Source organism: Sinocyclocheilus anshuiensis, unplaced genomic scaffold (genome assembly GCF_001515605.1).
Source record: "Sinocyclocheilus anshuiensis isolate Anshui unplaced genomic scaffold, SAMN03320099.WGS_v1.1 scaffold183, whole genome shotgun sequence".
NCBI classification, from domain to species: Eukaryota; Metazoa; Chordata; class Actinopteri; order Cypriniformes; family Cyprinidae; genus Sinocyclocheilus; species Sinocyclocheilus anshuiensis.
The window spans coordinates 5,280,788-5,301,542 of record NW_015548309.1 but is presented as its reverse complement, the minus strand read 5'-3'; the positions used below and the strand labels follow the sequence as shown (position 1 = coordinate 5,301,542).

The 20,755-nt window shown below is 36.2% G+C and overlaps 2 protein-coding genes across 5 annotated transcripts in view; one reads left to right on the top strand and one right to left on the bottom strand.

Moving 5' to 3' along the window:
• The window catches only part of LOC107656451 (oxysterol-binding protein-related protein 8-like), an 89,562-nt gene extending 86,611 nt beyond the window's left edge, over positions 1-2,951 (bottom strand). For all 4 annotated transcript variants that reach the window (XM_016444316.1, XM_016444318.1, XM_016444317.1 and 1 more), the window contains exon 1: positions 2,626-2,951. The gene's annotated coding sequence lies outside the window, so the exon portion shown is untranslated. The remainder of the gene's footprint in view (positions 1-2,625) is intronic.
• A 2,961-nt stretch (positions 2,952-5,912) lies between these two features.
• The window catches only part of LOC107656450 (palmitoyltransferase ZDHHC17-like), a 19,682-nt gene continuing 4,839 nt past the window's right edge, over positions 5,913-20,755 (top strand). Inside the window, exons 1-13 of the mRNA XM_016444314.1 lie at positions 5,913-6,019; positions 11,136-11,239; positions 12,853-12,975; positions 13,278-13,355; positions 14,281-14,425; positions 14,744-14,808; positions 14,883-15,045; positions 16,261-16,386; positions 16,486-16,628; positions 16,728-16,828; positions 18,926-19,050; positions 19,865-19,927; positions 20,076-20,169. Coding sequence (XP_016299800.1) covers positions 5,957-6,019; positions 11,136-11,239; positions 12,853-12,975; positions 13,278-13,355; positions 14,281-14,425; positions 14,744-14,808; positions 14,883-15,045; positions 16,261-16,386; positions 16,486-16,628; positions 16,728-16,828; positions 18,926-19,050; positions 19,865-19,927; positions 20,076-20,169 — 1,393 coding nt within the window. The 5' untranslated portion in view covers positions 5,913-5,956. The remainder of the gene's footprint in view (positions 6,020-11,135; positions 11,240-12,852; positions 12,976-13,277; positions 13,356-14,280; positions 14,426-14,743; positions 14,809-14,882; positions 15,046-16,260; positions 16,387-16,485; positions 16,629-16,727; positions 16,829-18,925; positions 19,051-19,864; positions 19,928-20,075; positions 20,170-20,755) is intronic.

The window sequence follows — 20,755 nt, the reverse complement described above, 5'->3', positions numbered from 1 at the left end:
AACGTTACGGTACCAGGTTTTTTTAAGTACCGGTGGTACCGAGTACCCGGTCAACCCGGTTCTTGATACGCTATCCGAAAGGTGCGCAGATGTGCTCTCTTCACAAAAGCACTGAGAAGTGGCGACATCAAAAGGAGGAAACACACCAAACTAACAAAAAAACTTTAAAGACAGACACCCAGATCAAATGAAAGAGTTCAAGCAGGTAAGTTTCATTTTAATTTTTAAATTTAGATCGTCAGTGCTTCCCATACATTGATTTATTTGTGGCGGCCCGCCACATCTTTGGTACCGAAATTGGTACCGAGAACCGTGGATTTTCACTGGTAATGGTACCGTGACAACACTAGTCTCCACATTATCCTGTCCTCTCGTGCACTTGTCTTACATGGACGACCAGCCTTTTCGGGGGACTTGAATGAATCAGTGTCATTGTAAAGCTGCAATATTTGAGAAATCTTGGAATAACCAGCTTCTCTTACATTTACATTTAGTCATTTAGCAGATGCTTTTATCCAAAGCGACTTACAAATGAGGACAATGGAAGCAATCAAAACCAACAAGAGAGCAATGCAGTGGCTGAAAGAATCATCCCTTTGGCCTTCATCTGGACCACCTCCTGTCGCAGGGTTTCAGTCACCTTAGAGCGGCTCACCATCTTGCAATCTCAGTGAAAATTACAGGAATGATACCAGTTAAATAGGGTTTGTCATATAATTAAGGATATTAGCACCAGCTGCCAGATTAACACCAATAACTTGGATGTTCCTGTGTTCTCTAACTTTGATCAGAGTTCTTTTTCAAATATCTCATTTAAGTTTTTTTTTAGACTGAGTTTCAGACTACAATTAATTTATGAAATATGCTTAAAAAACTGCCCTTCTACTCCTGTTAGGATAACTTCAAATAGGACTAAGCAGTGTCCTTGAAATTTGGGAAATTGTAGGTTGTTCTCTAATTTTGATCTCCGCTGTATATCAGACTCGAAAGTCAGTGACATCAGGTGTACGACATGCTAATAATATTTACAACAGGTTTAGGATTACATGTTTATGTAGCAGTTGCTACCGCTAAATATAACATGCATTGTTAGGAACTTTCACTACCTCACTTCAACAATGCGACACAGAAAGCTATGTGGATGTGCGCACTCAATCTGCCTCTAAAAGGGAAAGTGGAAACTTGAACCTTTACGCAACGGTCAAAGACGCACACAGAAACAGAAGATTTTGGTGTGGTCGTATATCCGTTCTCGTCTAATCAAAGACATCAAAGCCTGAAACAACAATACAGGCTAAACGGTGTAAATGAGAGTGAGTTTTGTAGTCAAATTCATGTAATTAAAACCTAATTAACTCTGTGAAGTTGCTTTTAATGACATTGTTACTGTTATTACTATCATAATTTATTACTATAACATGTTATCCATTTATAAGACTACTATTATGGTAATTAGGGATTTACCACAATGAAAACATTAATGGGATGAGGTAATTATAGGGTAAACAAAACAATAAATCTCAACTTTGCAACAGATATATTTGAATATTAAAGACAAATGACAGAAATTTACCATGGTAAGCATAGTTTACTCCAAATTACTAGTGATAATACTATACTACACTGAAAATAATTTGGTGCAGAAACAATTTTCACTAATAAATTTCCCAACAATTACAAAAACTAACACTGAATTAAATGTGGAATTCTGAAGCAGAAAAACAAAATTAGTCATTTATTGTAAAACATACTTGACTAATCTTTGTTTTATTTATAACTTTGGAAAATAACGTTTTTTATAACACTATAATAAAACTGTTAAAAAGCAAATGTGTCCTTTACAATACATAAATAAAAATACTGCAGTAGTAAGCTAGTACCACGGTTTACTGGTGGATGCAGGCGGTAATACCATGGTATTTCTATATATATATATTGATATATAAAATAGAGATGCTGTACAGTCATACCATGGTACTTTTGGAAAAGGCATAGAAGATTTTGAAAAAGACCCCATATATATTTATTATGATTGCACTTTCATAACAATGGCATTTTGCCCCTAAATATTTGTAAATATATCTGCTTAGATAAATATTATTGTTTAACAGGTTAACAACAAAAGCAGCCGGAGTGTGTCACATCAGCTCTTACATAACATACATGCTCACCGCACTAAAGACTGAACTCAACCTGTTCATGTGGATTTCAAGACAATCAGGTCTAAAATGATCAGAAAACCTGATCTGAATGAGGGAGGATGATCCATACGTGCACATGTATATCAACAAGATCTGCAACATCATTTTCATGCAGGCTACATTTTCAAAACCTAACTAGACCGCATCGTTGTTGCATTTTAGGTACTTGAGGAATACTATAGTATTACAGTGGACGTGTCACAACACTGGCACTAGTATATTTATACAGTAATAGCTATCTAGACTGATATTTTGAAACTCTATAATGCACAAATATGCTACCTGAACCGATGATTCCCGCCCAAAAACGCCGCGATGCTCAAATATGCCGTCTAGATAGACAGCTCACTAGGTTTTAGGACACAGCCCGCAGAGTGATGTTTATATGTATGTAAATACAGAATTACAAAACACAAGCACTAACCTTAATTGTCCACTCGAAGTCCTCCTGAGGGAAAACACAGGCTTTGACTTGAGAGAATGAGGTAAAATGTGAATTGAATAGATTGCGTCGTCTGAGGAGAATCCGTCTGTCAGTCCATCAGTTAACGAGTTAAAACGTCTCAGGCGCGTTTTAACGCAGATTGACAGGTACTCACGCGGGGGAGATCTAAAACATTTTATCTGTGAACCGTAAACGCGTTTTGATGCAATATAAAAGCCCCGAATAGCGATACAACCGCACGTCCGTCTTCCTTCTCCTGCGAGACTGTTTATCCGCGATCGTTGGGTTCTGTCTGTCGCGCTCGAGGGATCGGCGTTCGAAAATACAAGCAGGCGAAAGCAGCAGGTCTAGGATCAGGTCTCTGAGATGGAACGCGCGATCACGTCAGTTTAATTTAAAAATTCAGGCAGATCCCAGATCAGTTGTTTAGGCTGTTAGTCCGTTACGTATACGGAGGGTCTTTAAAAATCATATTAAAATTCTAACGGCTTTTGAAACCGTAAAAGGACTGTAGATGGTTATGTATCATATGTAGCGTGTGTGTTTATTGCTTTGAAAAGGAAATAAAAATAGGTTATGAATACAGTATCACAAAATATTTTACACATATATTAGCAGTTTACTCTTTGTTTGGACCTGATTTAAAGAATGGGTTGTTCTTTTATTTTGGTTAACACAGCATACTAAATAAACATGGAAAGAACTAGAAAAATGTAAGCAATCCGAGGCTGCCGCCGCGTGGTAGTGAGCGTCAAAACAGGGAAATAAAACCTTTATTTTATTACATAACCGCATTGCATTCCACTAATGAGCAAAATATTTAGACAGAGAGAGAGAAAAGATATAAAAATAAACCGATTTCATAGTTTAGGTCAAATTTGACATGGACCTGCTTACAGTTGAATAAATAAATAAATATTTATGAATACATTTATGAAATAAATAATAATAATAATAATAAAGTAGGTCGATGACGTAATGTATCGACAGTAATACAGCAGATGCATAAGTTATCCCCAATTTTTCTTACTTTCAAGAAGATTTTAAGATCTATATTACCTCCTGTATCAAAAAGGCAACTAAAACTTTGAATGTACAGTATGTTCACTTTTTGATGTTAATTTTATGTATAATTTTTATGATTTGTAGGAAAGATTGTTATGTTTATTGTTATGTGATCTGTTTAATTTTTTGTCCATTTATTTATTTGTAATGTAATTGGTTTTTGTTGTTGTTATTTTATTTTTATTTTTATTTTTTATTTTGTATTTTCTCTCTCTCTCTCTCTCTTCTGAATTTGAATTGCTATGTATTGTTTGTCCATCCTTGAACCCGTCTTTTTTTTTTCTTGGCATATGTTTTTCACTTTTGTATTCCTTAAAAAAGGAAATTTTTTTTTTTTTATTAATTGTTAATTTTTCAATTAATTTGTTTGGCTAAATATTACATATTCATTTTTCAACCTACTGATTTTGCCATTTTTACACAGATTTGATTAATTATTGGTATTTTCATATAAGCTATTGCTCTCTGAAACTTAAAAAAAAATAATAATAAAATGCATCTAAAAATGTTAAAAACAAAAAACAATAGCTATATCAAACCACCAGCTATTTTATACAGATTTTATTCATTACTGCCATGTTCCATATAGCTGCCGGTACTCACTGAAACTGAATAAATACATGAATAAATAAATAAATAAATAAACTGGTCAGTAAACTGGCTAAAATACCTATAGGTAGGGATGTGCCGAACGAGGCTTTTGAAGCAGTGAGGCTTTTACAACAAACTGCGTTGATGCTTCGAAGCTTTTGACACAGTGCTCTACCCCGCCATCTGTTGGTCAATAAACATTATTACACCAACTGTATAATCATTTTTACTTGCATCAAACTTGTGTCTTTTCACATAAATAGAATGTTTAATACGCCAATAAATTAGACCTACGTCATTTGTCATTGCACCATTTTTGTGTCTTCCTTACAAAAGAACACAAACACGCACATTGTTAAAAAACACAAATGCACAAATACAAATGCAGTTATTGCAATAATATATTTTTCTCGCCAATGTGAGCTGTTGACAACTGAGGACGGCGTTTACAATCAGCAAAAATGTTTGTGTTAGTTTATCTTGTGTAATTTTTGCTTATTAGTATGGTTGAATTGGATCACTGAAGGTCAGCAGCAAATTGGTTAATGAAATGGGATTAAATACTTAGTATATTTGTATTATTTCACATATTTAATTATTGCAGCTTTGAGTCATATTCTGAATTGCGTTTAACTGTTTTTATTAATTCTGTAAATGGGGAAAAAAAGTAACTGGCGTTACTTATTTGAAAAAGTAACTCAGATATTTTCTTATAAATTAAAAAGGAATGCGTTACTTTACTAGTTACTTGGACAAAGTAATCTGATTACGTAACTTGCGTTACTTGTAATGCGTTACCCTCAACACTGACTATAACATTGGACTAAATGGATCGCAGGTATGTATTTGAGCCTAGCGTGACGTGTCAGTGACGTAACGAAGCTTCGTTTTCACAGGTCACGTGACAGCCTCATTTCAAGCAATGCTCTGTTTCGAAGCACTAGTGTGTCAAAAACTCGAAACGTGTGTCGACACTAGGTGTCGATCTACCCATCCCTAGAATCAGGGGGTAGGCTAAGGAAGTAAATATATGAAAGAACTCGCATATAGAAACTGTCTTAATTGCTTTCTTATAGGGTATATGTCAAACGTCACCTGACCAAATCCGGAAAACGGGCAAGTTCAAGCTCAAACCGGTGTGCATTTTCAAGGCAGTATCGTCGATATCGATACCGATACGATACTTCTGAACTAAACTTTTAAATGATGAAATTTATTCAGTTATTAAATTACTAAGAGTAAAATGGGTAATCATAACCACTTAACTTTATGTTTAAAACACATTTTGTACGCATTATTATTATTATTTCAAATAAACAAAATCACTGGTAAATAAAACACCTTAGTATCGATATTTTTAGTTTGAGTATCGATACTTTCGATACTCGCGTCAGTATCGATATATCGATTAGGATCGATACGCCCATCCCTATTTCGAGGCACTAGTGTGTCAAAAACTCGAAACGTGTGTCGACACTAGGTGTCGATCTACCCATCCCTACCTGTAGGTTATTACTGGTGTAAAATATAATATATTACATTGATATACATCAGGTCCAATCTCGCGCACGAGCCCTCCGCTTCCTCGTGCACGCGCGTGTTTATCGCCTCCTAAATGTTTCTCCCGTGATGCTCCGCGAGGACGAGAAGCAAGATGGCGGACGCTCTGGATGAATTTAAGAAAGAAACTGGATGCGTCCCGATCCTCCATCCCGAGGTAACAAAAAACTGCGTCTTTATCCAGCTGCAGCACGGCAGCGATGCGAAACGAAGTAAAAGCGTTATTTCTACCGCGAACTTCTCACAGTGAAGGAGAAGGGCTGAATCCCCCCCACTGCTGCGTATTAGCATTGCTGCTAACGTTAGCCTTTCATACTCCTTGATTATGTTTTTATCTGTCGTTTCATCGCATGTCTAATGTCATATTTTAAGGCTGAGGTGTGTTTTTATGCCATAATGTGCAGTGGCAAACGTGACATTAGCATATTTGTGGAAGTCTTCACAGTGTGTTGTGCTGCATTTGCATCTAAATGACAGACAACATTCACAAACACCACCATCAGTTGAACATTGATTGTGCCATATTGTTTTATTACTATGCCTTTAGGACACTATAGAAGTCTGCGTTTGACTGCATTTTGGTGAGATTAATATGATGACAGATCTGTTTCTGATCTCTGACTATATTTTCGTTAATATATTCATAGATAAATGTTATCATCACTGCTGCAATGATTGATTTGCATAATTCCGAATCATTTCCGAAATTTGCATTGACCGTATGTGTTGATGTAGAGAAGTTTTGCATGAAACTTGTAATTCTTCCATATAAAGCTCCATAGTTTTATATGTGCAATAGTTTATAAACAGGTTAATTACTAAATCATAACATGATGACACCTCAAAAATGCAATCAATGAAAAATAACTGCATTCATTTTCACACTTCTTTATTGCAAACCCAGAGTTTAGCTCACTGCTGGTGTGTGTAGTGGGACTGCGTGCTCATATGGGACCTCCTGCTGTAAATTATTCATACTCAAGCAGACTGACCATAGAGCTGATCACACACATGTAGTAGTGCTGGGCGGTATGACCAAAAATGTATATCACGGTATTTTTCAAAACTATACCGGTTTCACGGTACATGACGGTATTTTTTTTCATGCATGACCAGGTGTTAACCATATTTTCTTCTGATTGAGAGAGGAAATACTGCAGTATATTGACTTAGAATGTCCTATTTTACTGTCATGATGAGTGAATATTGTCAAATAATACAACACTAAATAGTTACTAAACACGACCCCTTTTAATATGTTAACCAGGAGTCACTCTCACTTATAATCACGGCATCGTCTGATAAAATCAATATGCATCTACACTAAAGAGCGGCTATGCGGTTGTTTTGGCTATACAACAGTGAAAAGGGACCCCTTTCAAACAGTGTCGCGTTCCGAACGTTGTTTAAGCGACATACACTGGTATTGCGGTATTTTAAAAATTCATATCAAAACAAAAATAAACACCGGTATTCAATATGAACCGGTATACCGCCCAGCACTACATTCAATGATACTAAAATAAAACTGATTGAACTGCAAAAATCCCATCAGGACAGAAGAAAACCCCTCTACTATACGAGACACAATCTGTGCATTTGTCTTTAGTTAATCAAAGGTGTTTGTTAACTAGAGGAAAGTCAACAGGATCTCGTTCCCTTCAGATGCTCTGGCCCTTTGTCACCTGGGTGAGCGACTTTGGGGCCACACAGTCATATAGCAAAGAGCCAGCCATCTGTTCTTTACCATCACCCATCAGATCAGACCTGAGGTTTCCTCCAAAGATGATGAAAATATTTCTGCACAGTGGCCTGTGGGTGTGATTTCATTTGCATTTCTGCTTTTGTGGCTTTATATGTAAAAATAGACAAAGAAATGTGAAATCTGACTACAAATAATGAGTTTAGTCATGAAAAAATAATGTTAATCCTGAGGTAAAAATGTTCTATCATTAATTTCAAGTTACTGTGATGCATATCTGTGGCATTGCATTGACACTGTGAATATAATTTCACGATGACTGATGACGGTCAGTCCAGAGATGTCGTTACGGACATTATGTTGATATGATCAATGGTCGACGTAATTAACAGAAGCTGTTGATAAAGCACACGCTCCCCAGAGCTGAATTTCCTGTTTTAATAGGAAAGCAAGCATCTCGGTATGTGTCGCGTGGTCCCACAGATGCTGTAACCACTCGTTTCCTCACTGGCAGGAGGAACATTAGGTCCATATTGAATTAGACCAACTGCTCTGCTACTAGGCGCAAAACTATTGAGTTAAACAACCTGACACCTTTATAAAAGTCTGCCGGTGATGCTGAATCTCCCTGCTGCTCATTTTATCAGTTCTGTTTGGCAATCTGTACTGTCTTGCATAACATATCTGTTTCTCTGATCGTTGAAATGGTATATAATAACCTGGATTAGCATTAATGCTATGCGTATGACTTAAAACATTTAGATTAGGTGCACATCTGCTGGCAGAGATTTCCTCGGTTTAGTCTGCCCTGCCGTAATTTTACAATTATGCCACATTTACCATGTTTTCTAATGGAATACTAACATACTGTACTTGCTAAATATATATTATAAATATAATAGATATAGTTGTTGACCGATATATATTAGCAAGGCCGATATATCGGCCAATATTTTACAGGTTTTTTGATAAGCAGCTTTTATTTTGACAGTGATGGGTCTTTTATTTTGACCTCAGCGCTTGAGCACAGTTATCATAATGGATTTTTTTGTTGTTGCATTTGTAAAAAAAATTATTTAAAAAATTGTATTAAATTATGAGTCAAGGAAATATTTAAAAAATCACAGTTGATATTGTTTCTGGTTCATGTGTTAAAGTAAGTTAAGTATTTAAAGTTAAAGATCATATTTACCACATCCAAATCATAGGCCGTTATACATTTCATATATTTTTGACTAAACAAATTTTTTGTCTTGATTTCAGAGGTCAAATGTCAGCCAGCTAGATCAGTTTCAGCAAGGTTGTGGCTGTATGTTGTGTTATTGTGCTGGATCATTAACTTTTGATGGATAACCCCAGTTAATGTACTTGCTGTTGGACTGACCTCTGACCTCTCAAAGAACCTTTTAGAAATAAAGATTTGACTGCGTTGTCCATTTGTATGTCCTTTTCACGCAGATTCTCATTCGGGATGCTTCGCTGTAGGGTAATTGTGGATTCAGATGATCTTGCTAGGCTTGCTGGATTAATCTTTGTGTTGATATTGATAACATGTACAATTGTGTCTAGACGGATCGGTGTGGGGTGTGTTTGTAAAAGTAACAACTAGGGCTTTATATTTAGTCGTTGTGATGGGTCCAAATGTGCAGGTTCTTGCCTATTACTGACTCGTGTTACTCTGTCCCTGCCGTTTACTCTTCACTAATGAGTTTATGAGCATTTTTAAGGATTATTTGAAATGCCACTGATTATAAATGCATTCTCGTTTACTGTGTTTGCCCATTCATCATCTTTATACATGAATCTCTGTGGCCGGTGTGTGTGTGTCTCATGTCTCTGCTGGCCTGGCATCACATACACACACACACACACACACACACACACACACACACACACACACATAAAGGGAGCTCGGTGTGTTTGCCAGACCTCCCTTGTGTCCTGTGGGTGTTTTTTTTTTGCCCTTTGCATCTGTTGAAGCTTTTGCCAGAAGGTGTCTTATTTTACAGTGTTTTTACACAGCTATTTGAAATTTGTGGTGTTTAAATAACTTCTAGTGTAATAATGTCTGTAGTCTAATATTAATATACTACAGATCTGATTATAGTCTGATTATACATCACATTTTCTATGATTGTGGTTTATAATTAAATAATATTTTGTCAATGTGTATTATGTTATTTTAGAACGAATACTTCATTTACATCTAAAAATCATAAAAATATATTTGTAGTGGGTTTTTGAGTGGTTATTCAGTGGTGGTTATAAAATATATATAAAATAAATATAAATTTAAATGAAATAAACAAAATTTAAAATAAAAAATATATTAAATTAAATTAAATTATAAAATAAAAATATACAATTAAATAAAAAGTAAAATAAATAAATACTTGTTTTCTAGGGGGGGAAATTCCTGGAAAGGGTTTGGTGTACAGGGTACAGCTAGAGGTTCAGGTCAGAATGGCTTTTAATACAATAGACAGAGACCCTCCTCAGCAATCAATAGGGCTGAAGCTTGGACATCTGCTGGTCATCACACACACACACACACACACCCTCCCCTAACCTGTGACCTGTGAGCACATGCAGACTGAGGGGTTTATTAGTCTAATTATAATGTTAGACGAAGTTTCTTGAACTGCTTTCTTGCTGACCAATAGTATTAAAATGATGGTTTTTGCTACTGTGCTGTTAATTTAATAAATAAATAAATAAAATAGCATTTGTTATGATTAGTTAACCTCAGCTAACTGCCATAGTTTTCCAAGATGGACAGGAAAAGATGTGTAAAAATGGCTGGTCATATGTTAATATGCTTATAGTTAAGACATCTAACGATGAAGTAATAAGCTATATTTACAGTTGCATTTTAGTTAGGGTTGCCCGATAGTGAAAGCATAAAATAACCAAAATTTTTTGAGTGGTTATAAAATAAAATAAAACATAATAAAATAAATATAAATGAAATAAAATGAAATGATATAAATAAAATCTAAAATAAAAATTATATTAAATTATAAAATAAAATATAAATTTATATGCAGGCTTTTTAGAATAAAAATCTCTAATAAACAATTATTTAGCACAAAAATATAACAATTATTAATCATGATTGTTTTCATTTGAGAAATTTATTTTTACATTTAATTAGCATTATTGCACTTTCACATAAGCACAGAGAAGGAAAATGTCAGTTCATACGCCCAATTGCAAACAAGTCAAGATTCATATTTAGATATATTGCGAATGTCACAGACAGTTATGCTTAAATAATCGAGACAAGCAGAAGTTGTGATCACGATTAAAATCTGATTAATTGTGCAGTTTCAGTATACATTTAGTTGCATTAAAGAGCAAGAAAATCCTGTTTTCCATGATACGGCCCCTTTAAAAGCCTCTTTCAGTGTGTGTGTGTGTGTGTGTGTGTGTATGTGTGTCTCTTTGAGCTCGTTGTCACCATGGAGACTGACCGTACGTATGACACATTGTGCCCAAGATCCTCAATGTCATCCATCACTCATCCTTCTATCTGATGATGAACTGAACTGACTGTGATTCTCTCCCACAGGAAATTAAACCCCAGAGTCACTATAATCATGACTACAGCGAGAGCGTCAGCCGCAAGAGCCACGTGGATGACTACAGCACTTGGGACATCGTCAAAGCCACCCAGTGAGTCTACACACACACACACACACACACCGGAACGACCGTCTACACAAATATTCCTGACTCAGAAATATCTGATGATGATCATGTCGTCAACACAGCGTCGTATTATCAGTGGATGCATAAGACTTTCCATTTGACACTTTTTTGTGTTTGTTGGCCAGTGTTAATTTTATTAACAAAAAATATTCCTTTCTTTCCATGACTGAGACGAGAAGACACTGACATAATTAAACACTAACTATAACTATATTAATATTTGGTATCTTTGACGAAAATAGACGAGACTAAAATGTAGTTTAAAAAAATCAAAGCTCTCTATATCCAGAATTTCAACATGAAAGAGGAGAAAAAATAAAGACCTCCATGAATTTTCATGCTTGGGGTTGCCAGATGTCAAGAGCTTAAATCCCCTATCATAGGGCCCTATAAAATCCATTTTATTTTTTCCCAAATTCCTTTTTTTTTTTTTTTTCCAAATTCCCTTTTTGTTTTAATTTTTTTCTGTTTTTTTCCCCCTCCATTTTAATTTTTTTTCTGTTTTAATGGTTAAATAAAATGTTAGTAGTCAAAAGTCATGTATAAGTAATTAATTGAAATCATAAAACAATTTAACAATAATTTATTAAAAATGCAACAAAAAATTATTTTTTAGGACCCTACGAAATATGCTTTATTTTTTCTCAAATTCCGTTTTATGTTTACCAAATTCTGTGCTTTGCATTTAAATTTTTCTGGATTCCATTTCAATGGTTTAATTTAATTTTAATAATTAAAAAGCCAAAATGTCCAATTAATTCATAAAAACGTATTTAAATAAACGTAATTTATTAATTTTTTTTCATTCTGTGTTGTGTATTTACATTTTTCTGGTAAAAACATTAATTCATCTTTTAATCAAATGAAAACTAAACAAACCCTTTAATTTTTTTTAGCAAACAAAGTGCTGCACATTCTTGTTTGTGATTTGAGGTTGCTCAATAAATGCACTTACGCAACCTCTGTGCCACAATACAAAGTCTATTGTGTTTTAATAGAAAGGCATATGAATATAATTCTGAATTATTGGAATTAACACTAGGAAAGTCTCTGTTTTAGCTTTTGAGAGACGCTTTTGAGTTTGACCAGTTTTCAAAATGTAGAGAGTGTTTATATTTATTGACTAAAACTAGACTAAAATTGCCAGACATTTAGACCTGGTTTCACAGACAGGGCTTAGACTAAGCCAGGACTAGGCAATAGTTCAATTTGGACATTTTAAGTAATTGTTAACTATTAACGTGCCTTAGAAAAAACAATAATGGTGTGTATTTTGAGACAAAACGGGCTGAGGCACTGATATATTTTAAGATCAGTCAGTGCAAGTTTCTTTCAGTTAAAACAGCTCAGACTTACACTTTAGTCTAGGACTAGGCTTAAGCCTTGTCTGTGAAACCGGGGGTTAGTCAACTAAAACAGGACAGGTTGATCAAATATGATTAAAAAAAGAAAAGGACATTTGACACAAGACTAAGTTAAAAAACAGCTGGCAAAGTGAACACCAGTGTTGGCAAACTGGATAAAAGCTGTTGTTCAGGGATGTTTTGTGGTGTAATTTGAGCTGTTTGTGTTCTCAGGTATGGCATATTCGAGCGATGCCGTGAGCTGGTGGAGGCCGGATATGACGTGCGTCAGCCGGATAAAGAAAATGTCACACTCCTGCACTGGGCGGCGATCAACAACCGCATAGACCTGGTCAAGTACGTCTCTCTCTTATTCATTTCATTCACATTCCCTGTTCTCTCCTGGATCGCTAGATTTTTTTCCCCTCCCGTTATTAAGACACCACACACATACGCACACAGAGGAATGGATAGAGTTATTACTCTGTCAGCGTTGAAATTCCCATTATGAGGCTGTGTGTGCGTGTGCATATCCTCCCCTTAATAAGCGCCTGCTCTGGCGCAGTCATTCATTTTACGCTGCTCTCTTGTGCAACTATAAGATATAAAGCCTAGACGTCTCGTTTCCTGAATGCTGTCTGTCTGCCTGCTCTTTTTAGGTACTACATATCTAAAGGTGCCATAGTCGATCAGCTGGGAGGAGATCTCAACTCTACACCGCTGCACTGGGCTACAAGGTGTGTGTTTGAAATGCGCTACTACAAAATTGCAAAAAAATAATTAAATTAAAGCTTGGTAGAAATACAAAGAAACTAAAACTAATAAAAAGGACGAACACAAAACAAAATTCCTAAAACTTCATTTAAAATGAAACCTTTTGGGTAATTGAAATAAAGCTGAAATGAAATATAGATAGTAGATAAAAAAACAAAAATGTTCAGAAATAAAATAAGTTGAAGTTGAATTCCAATATGCAAAACTAAACCTGAAATAAGATAATTAAAGCTAAATAGAAATTAAAATAAATAAATCTAATAAAAATTACAAACACAAAACAGTAATTACAGAACATTTTCAATTAAACTTTCTTTGGGTAATTGAAATAAAATTGAAATTAAATATAAATATTAGATGGAAAAACATAAATGGAAATTGAATGAAATAAAATAAGTTTAAGCTGAAGTATTAAACTTACAAAACTAAAGCTGAAATAATTGAAATAAAGCTGAAATATAAATATTAGATGAAAAAAAATTAGCTAAAAATAAAATGTTGAATTTGAAGTACTAAAATTACAAAAACTAAAGCTGAAATAAGTTAAAGCTAAACAGAAATATAAAATAAACTAAAACTAATAAAATGACAAACAAAACAGAAATTGCTAAAACTTCAATGAAAACGGAAAGTTCACATATAAATAAATACTAGAATAGTATATATATTATACTAGAATAACAGTGCATTGCATTGTGGGATGCATTGTGCAAATGCATCCCACAATGCAAATGCTGCACATTTTGTCAAATGTGGTAGGTTATCCACTTATTCAATGCATTAAAAAATATGCATAGTGTGCACACTTCAAAATTAGTGCGAGTGTGCCAATACTGCGTGTGTTATGTTTTATTAATGCACACACCTCTCGCCTGCTCTCTCATTCAGACAGGGCCATCTCTCCATGGTGGTGCAGTTAATGAAGTACGGCGCTGATCCGTCTCTCATCGATGGCGAGGGATGCAGCTGTGTGCATCTGGCCACTCAGTTTGGACACACCTCCATTGTAGCGTATCTCATCGCCAAGGGACAGGTACGCTTGTTTAACGCTTATATAACGCTGTGTGGCGCTGATCTCATAACAAAAGCTGTCAAAGTCACAGCCAATCAGAATATTTTGAGTCAGTGAGCTACTCAAGAAGACATGATGAGAATGCCTTATCGCTCAATACTGTTTATTAGCATGCAAAATAGTCGATTTATCATGCATTTTGTCGTGCTTGATCTATTTTCAGCCTGCAGGGGACATTTATGACATTTCCATCCACAGGAGTTTGACCTCTAGGAAAGATGGTGTATTTGATCTCAGTCTGATCTTACTTTTAAGTCTTCTCTGTGTTGTATTTTCCAGGATGTGGATATGATGGATCAGAATGGCATGACCCCTTTGATGTGGGCGGCTTATCGGATGCACAGGTGTGTGTATTACGAGAGGAAATATATTCTTTTGCCATTGTGAGATGTAAAGCTAATAGGTGAGATTTCTGCAGTGTTGACCCGACACGGCTGTTGCTGACGTTTAACGTGTCTGTGAATCTGGGTGATAAGTATCATAAGAACACGGCTCTGCACTGGGCGGTTCTGGCCGGAAACACTACGGTCATCAGCCTGCTGTTGGAGGCTAATGCTAATGTCGACGCACAGAACATCAAGGTAAAGTCCAGATGCCTGCGCTAGCGCACACTGAAATGAACTGTGTAGATTAGTGGTACATATTTGCTTTTTTTTGTTTTTTTCATTATCAGCATCGTAAGTGTCGGATGCAGGACTTTTATTTTGACAGATGCACAGGATCTTCCTTTTCTTCATCATCATTCATTATCTTTATTTAATAGTTCTTTCTGGTAATTGAACGGCAAATGCTGTTATACTTTTTATATACTGTCTGCATTCAGCAAATATGCCTCTCTTAAACAAGTTTTTGAATATTTAATAAATATTTAATGCCTCAAACCTCGCCAACTCCAGCTGTTTGAGTTTCCTGTGTGCACAGCCTGCATAAAATCGCCTTTTTACTGAGTGTTATATGTAAAATCAGGGTTATCTGGTCTTTATTTGAGAAAATATGATTTCCAGTGTGCACTAACTCAGTGGTTCCCAACCCTGGTCCTGGAGGCATCCCAACACTGCACGTTTTGCATGTCTCCTTAATCAAACACACCTGATTCAGGTCATCAGCTTATTTGTAGAGACTTCAAGAACTGAAATTGGTGCGTCAAGAGAAAGGAGACATGCAAAATGTGCAGTGTTGGGGTGCCTCCAGGACCAGGGTTGGGAACCACTGCACTAACTTACCAAATTACAGCGCGGACTGTTGGTTATAGTGTTTGCTTCCTCTTACTGGGTATTTTTCAGCTTCTTGATTTGTGAAAAACACTATAATAGGATTACAGAATCAGAAGTTGCTATGCAAAATATAAATCAGTCTATTTTACATATTTATTAGCAGATTCAAATGTTTTTTTTTTTTTTTAAATGAATTAATTTTCTAATTATTTCTAATTAATTTAGTAAATATTATTTAAAATGAAAATAAATTCCATTGCAGAAATTCAGCCGTCGGCCACAATGCTCAGTGTAATTTTGGTATTATTTATATACTATTATAGTTTTTATTAATATATATTAGCTTTTATTTTTGTATTTTCAGTTTTCATTTTAATTGTAGTTGTCAGGTATTTTAGTACTTAATCCTATTTCAGTAAATTACCAAGGCAACATTTAAAAAAAATTGTTTAGTTTTTTTTTTTTATCTAATATTTATGTTTTATTGTATTTTATTTTAAGTTAACGCAAATGTTTTTAATAGTTTTAGTTAATGAAACCACACTGGTGTACATCACATTTAATAATATTTGTTGGTGGCAGGGGGAGACGCCGCTGGATCTGGCCGAACAGAGGAAAAATGTGTGGATGATAAATCATCTGCAGGAGGCCAGACAGGCCAAAGGCTACGACAGCCCCTCGTACCTGAAACGGCTTAAAATGGATAAGGTAGAGCAACTGAAACCGTCTGTTCTGACTCATCAATTACCATTAAGGAGAAATCGAAATGTATTGCATGCACTCAGACGTTTCTCTGTCCGTCTGCAGGAGTTCAGACAGAAGGTGATGTTGGGAACTCCGTTCCTGGTGATTTGGCTAATGGGATTTATCGCCGATCTGGACATTGACTCCTGGCTCATCAAGGGTGGGATGTATGCAGCGGTGTGGCTCGTCGTGCAGTTTCTGTCCAAGTACGACACCATTATACCCATCTGTGGTGCTGCTCAGGCTTTTAATGCATTCTAATGTGAATGCGAAGCATCATCGCTAACATTGATCTCTGTTTCTAGGTCTTTCTTTGATCACTCCATGCATAGCGCTCTTCCTCTGGGCATCTATCTGGCCACTAAGTTTTGGATGTACATCACCTGGTTTTATTGGTTCTGGAACGATATCCTTTCAGTCGCTCCATCCTGTGCTGTCAATTTGATGATCATAATAAGGATTTGATGCGACTCAATCAGGTTGATTAAACCCACTTAATCAGAATATTGTATTTAGCTCTTCTGACACAGCATTATTTATCAGCAATAGCAACAAATCCAGCCTTTGCCTTAGTGATTCACATAAGCATCCATTTATATGTTTGTTGACTCAGATGAATATCAGGATAAGAATGCGGACAGCAGGAAACCAGGCCACTTTTTATCTAAGAGCTAAAGAAATTTATATCTTCCTTTGAAAACATCTTCTCTTTCTGTCTTTGTTGTTTTCCCGACATGAAACTTAAAACTGGGTCGCTGAAGTTACGCAATTTATATGGCAGTATCTCACTTTTCAGTGTTGAAAGATCTGAAAATGATCTGGTAGAGAAGCTTTTTTGTTTAAACGTTCACTCGGTCTGACAGACTTAATGAAAGGAAATGGTGATAGAAATATGAAGTTTAGCAGTACACTCCAGTGTCTGAATGTTTTCATCCATTTACACTTTATGAAAACATAAACTGAGATGAAAATATCCCCCTTTCACCCTAGGTTTACTGACGCCAACATGAATTAGTCGGTTTTTCTGGAGATAATTTGTTTCAAGTTGTGCTGGAAGTGTAAAATTTTGGGCCGATGCATAATTTTTGACAGGCTTGACATGGATTTGCCTAATTTTCCATGGAAATTTTTATCAGGCGAAACTCGCACAATAAATGTAATGAATTTGACACCTTAAGTGATATAGTGTGGGTGAGAGAAGGGCTGGGCAGCTTGACAGTATGTATTGTGCAATGGTAGAAATGTGTCAAATACTGGCCTATTGGTGCTGTGTGAAGCGTTACATTATTTACATCTGAGATAGACACAAAACAAAGTTCTGCAAAATAATAAATGCAGTTGAGAACAGATTTGGAGAAATGTAGCATTCCATCACTTGCTCACCAATGGATCCTCTGCAGTGAATGGGTGCCGTCAGAATGAGAGTCCAAACAGCTGATCCATCAATTTTATCAAGAAGTATTAATAAGATGAAGCACTTTTCATGTGTGATTCATGTTATTTCGATGGAATATCCAACGTTTGGCATTTCTGTATGGTCATTAAATACATAAACATATAAACAGTTTTTTGTTGAATTTCCAGCAAAAATAACTATATTGTGCTATAAATGATCACTGTGATATAGAATTACTCATACTGTGATATGAGATTCTGTTCATGACGCCCACCATTAGGTGTGAGAGAATGCAAGCACAAACACAAGAAAGCTGAGTTCTTGTCTGGTAATGACAATGTTGCATTTCTGTGGTTATGTTGCTGTCAGACATTAGTGGTAAAAGAGGATTTCTTCCCAAAGCTGAAGCATTTCCCCCTGTCCTGATCAAACCACTCAAGACGTGACTCATGTCTGGATCTGCCTCTCGAATGAAGCTGCTGAAATGTGGTTTGTGTGGCTGTAATTGGAGGTTGTGGAGTGATGTTTAGTGTGCACAGAACCGCTGTGTGTCCAGGTGCTTCAGGAATAGAAGCAGTGCGCTCAAACCCTGCAGCTGAAATCAGTTCAAGAGCTCTGTGTGGATCAGTTTCCTTCTCGCCTTTATCATCCAACAATAGAGCATCTCCTCTGAGGATTGAGCTCCTTGTTTCCTGCTGTAATTGTTGCCCGTGTGCAGCTCAGCTCAGCAAAACCACCGAGCCACTTACAGGAGAAACAGGTTTTCTGCATTTGTTAGTGTCTTTCTGGACATACTGTTCTCTGGTTGATGGAGACGCTCATGTTACATCCAGATGACAAAGCCACAAGTCAAACAGGAAATGTTACATTTTTAAAGAAATAATACATTCAAATGTTGCAGCTCAAAATTCCACGGAACTTTCAGAGTGAATTCAAACAGTACTTTGTCTAAAGCTTCTTTTCACTGAATTACTTGAACCAGTTCACAGATTGGTCTGAATGATACATTCAAATCAGTCTGATTCAATTGATTGGTCCAAAATTGTATTAACCCCGTTGATTCTTTTGCTGTGTCATATTGAACATAACTTCCTTAACTCTCCACACATCTCCCGTTCGTCACCGTCCACCTGCCCTTCTTGCTCAACAGTCTGGCTCTCTTCTATAACTTTGGCAAGTCTTGGAAGTCTGACCCTGGTATCATCAAGGCATCCGAGGAGCAGAAGAAAAAGGTAAAATCTCAAACTGCAAACAAGTTCAGCAGGAATTACAGCAAATTTACTCAACCTCAGGTCATCCCAGATGTAGATAAGTTCAGTTTTTAATCAGATTAGATTTGGAAATGTAGCATTGCATCACTTGCTCAGCAGTGGATCCTTTGCAGTGAATGGCTGCCGTCAGAATGATAGACCAAACAGCTGATAAAAACATCACCATAATCCACAAGTAATCCACACCACTCCAGTCCATCAATTAATGCCTTGTGAAGCAAAAAGCTCTCCTCTATCCATAATAATGCTTCCTCCTGTGAAAAAGTCATCACGTCTGAGTCAGGAGAGAAATATGCACAGATTACAAGCAAAAATATGCCAAAGCATCGCTAAACAAATATGTTGGTGATTTTGATGTAAGAGGACAACAGGAGATGGACTTTTTCACTGGAGGAAGCATTATGATTATGGACGCATATTTTGGCCAGAATTGACAATTTTATGTTAAAACACCTTAATGGATTTGTTTCTTACAAACCTGCAGCCTTTCGCTTCACAATTTGTTAACTGATGGACTGGAGTGGTGTGGATTACTTGTGGATTATTGTGATGTTTTTATCAGCTGTTTGGACTCTCATTCTGACGGCACCCATTCACTGCAGAGGATTCATTGGTGAGACAGTGATGTCATGCTACATTTCTCCAAATCTTTGAGCTATGATTCAGGGCTCTTTAACTTGGGCCGGTAAACAACCATCAAGAACATCAATGCTTTATGCACAGGAAAGCACCACTTACATGTACTTGAGAAAATGTCTCTTTCTTCTCTTTTTAGACTATAGTTGAATTGGCAGAAACAGGCTGTCTGGATCTCAGCATATTCTGCAGCACCTGTTTGGTAATTATGACTCTTTTCCATTCTGCACACCACTGCTTGAACACAGTCAGCGTTGGCCAGCTGATGACCCAACAGTCTGATTTGCATTGCAATTTCCATCAAGGTGTCCGCACATAAAACACTCACTTTAACGGCCTGTTCTCCACAGATACGGAAGCCTATCAGATCGAAACACTGCGCTGTTTGCAATCGATGCATCGCCAAGTTTGATCACCACTGCCCGTGGGTTGGAAACTGCGTCGGTGAGTTTTACAGTCATATTCCTACATTGAATCCCACCAACCATCCACCTCACATGCTCTTCCACTAGGGATGTTCATTTCGGTTATTTTTCCTAACCGACGCTCGTTAACCTATTATTAACCGTTAACTGACAAGATTATTTTAAATTAGAATTTAATTAAATTAGAAAGGATAAGTGTCTGTGACCCGTTAAAAATACTAACATTTGTTTCCCGGGGATTAATTTTACATCCGAAAAATGCAGCAAACAACAGAACATGAGGATTCACATGGTCATATCATATCATGCACCTGCAGCGCTTCTGCGAGTGGAGAAAAACATAATAAAGCTAGGCTATATATAAATAATAATAATATAATAATAATAATAAATAGGCCTATACGAGAAATATATTTTTACTTAAATAATAAATGAAGAAAACGAAAGAAAAACTGTGCAACAAGTAGCCTAGTACGTAGTTTCGGTTCATTTTTGTCCTGCGTGAAAGGAAACAGACGGCAGAAAGCTGCATCCTATTTTTCTTTAGGCTTATTTTACAAAAGCACAAAGATTTGTTTTTATTGTGAATGTACACAAATAAAAGC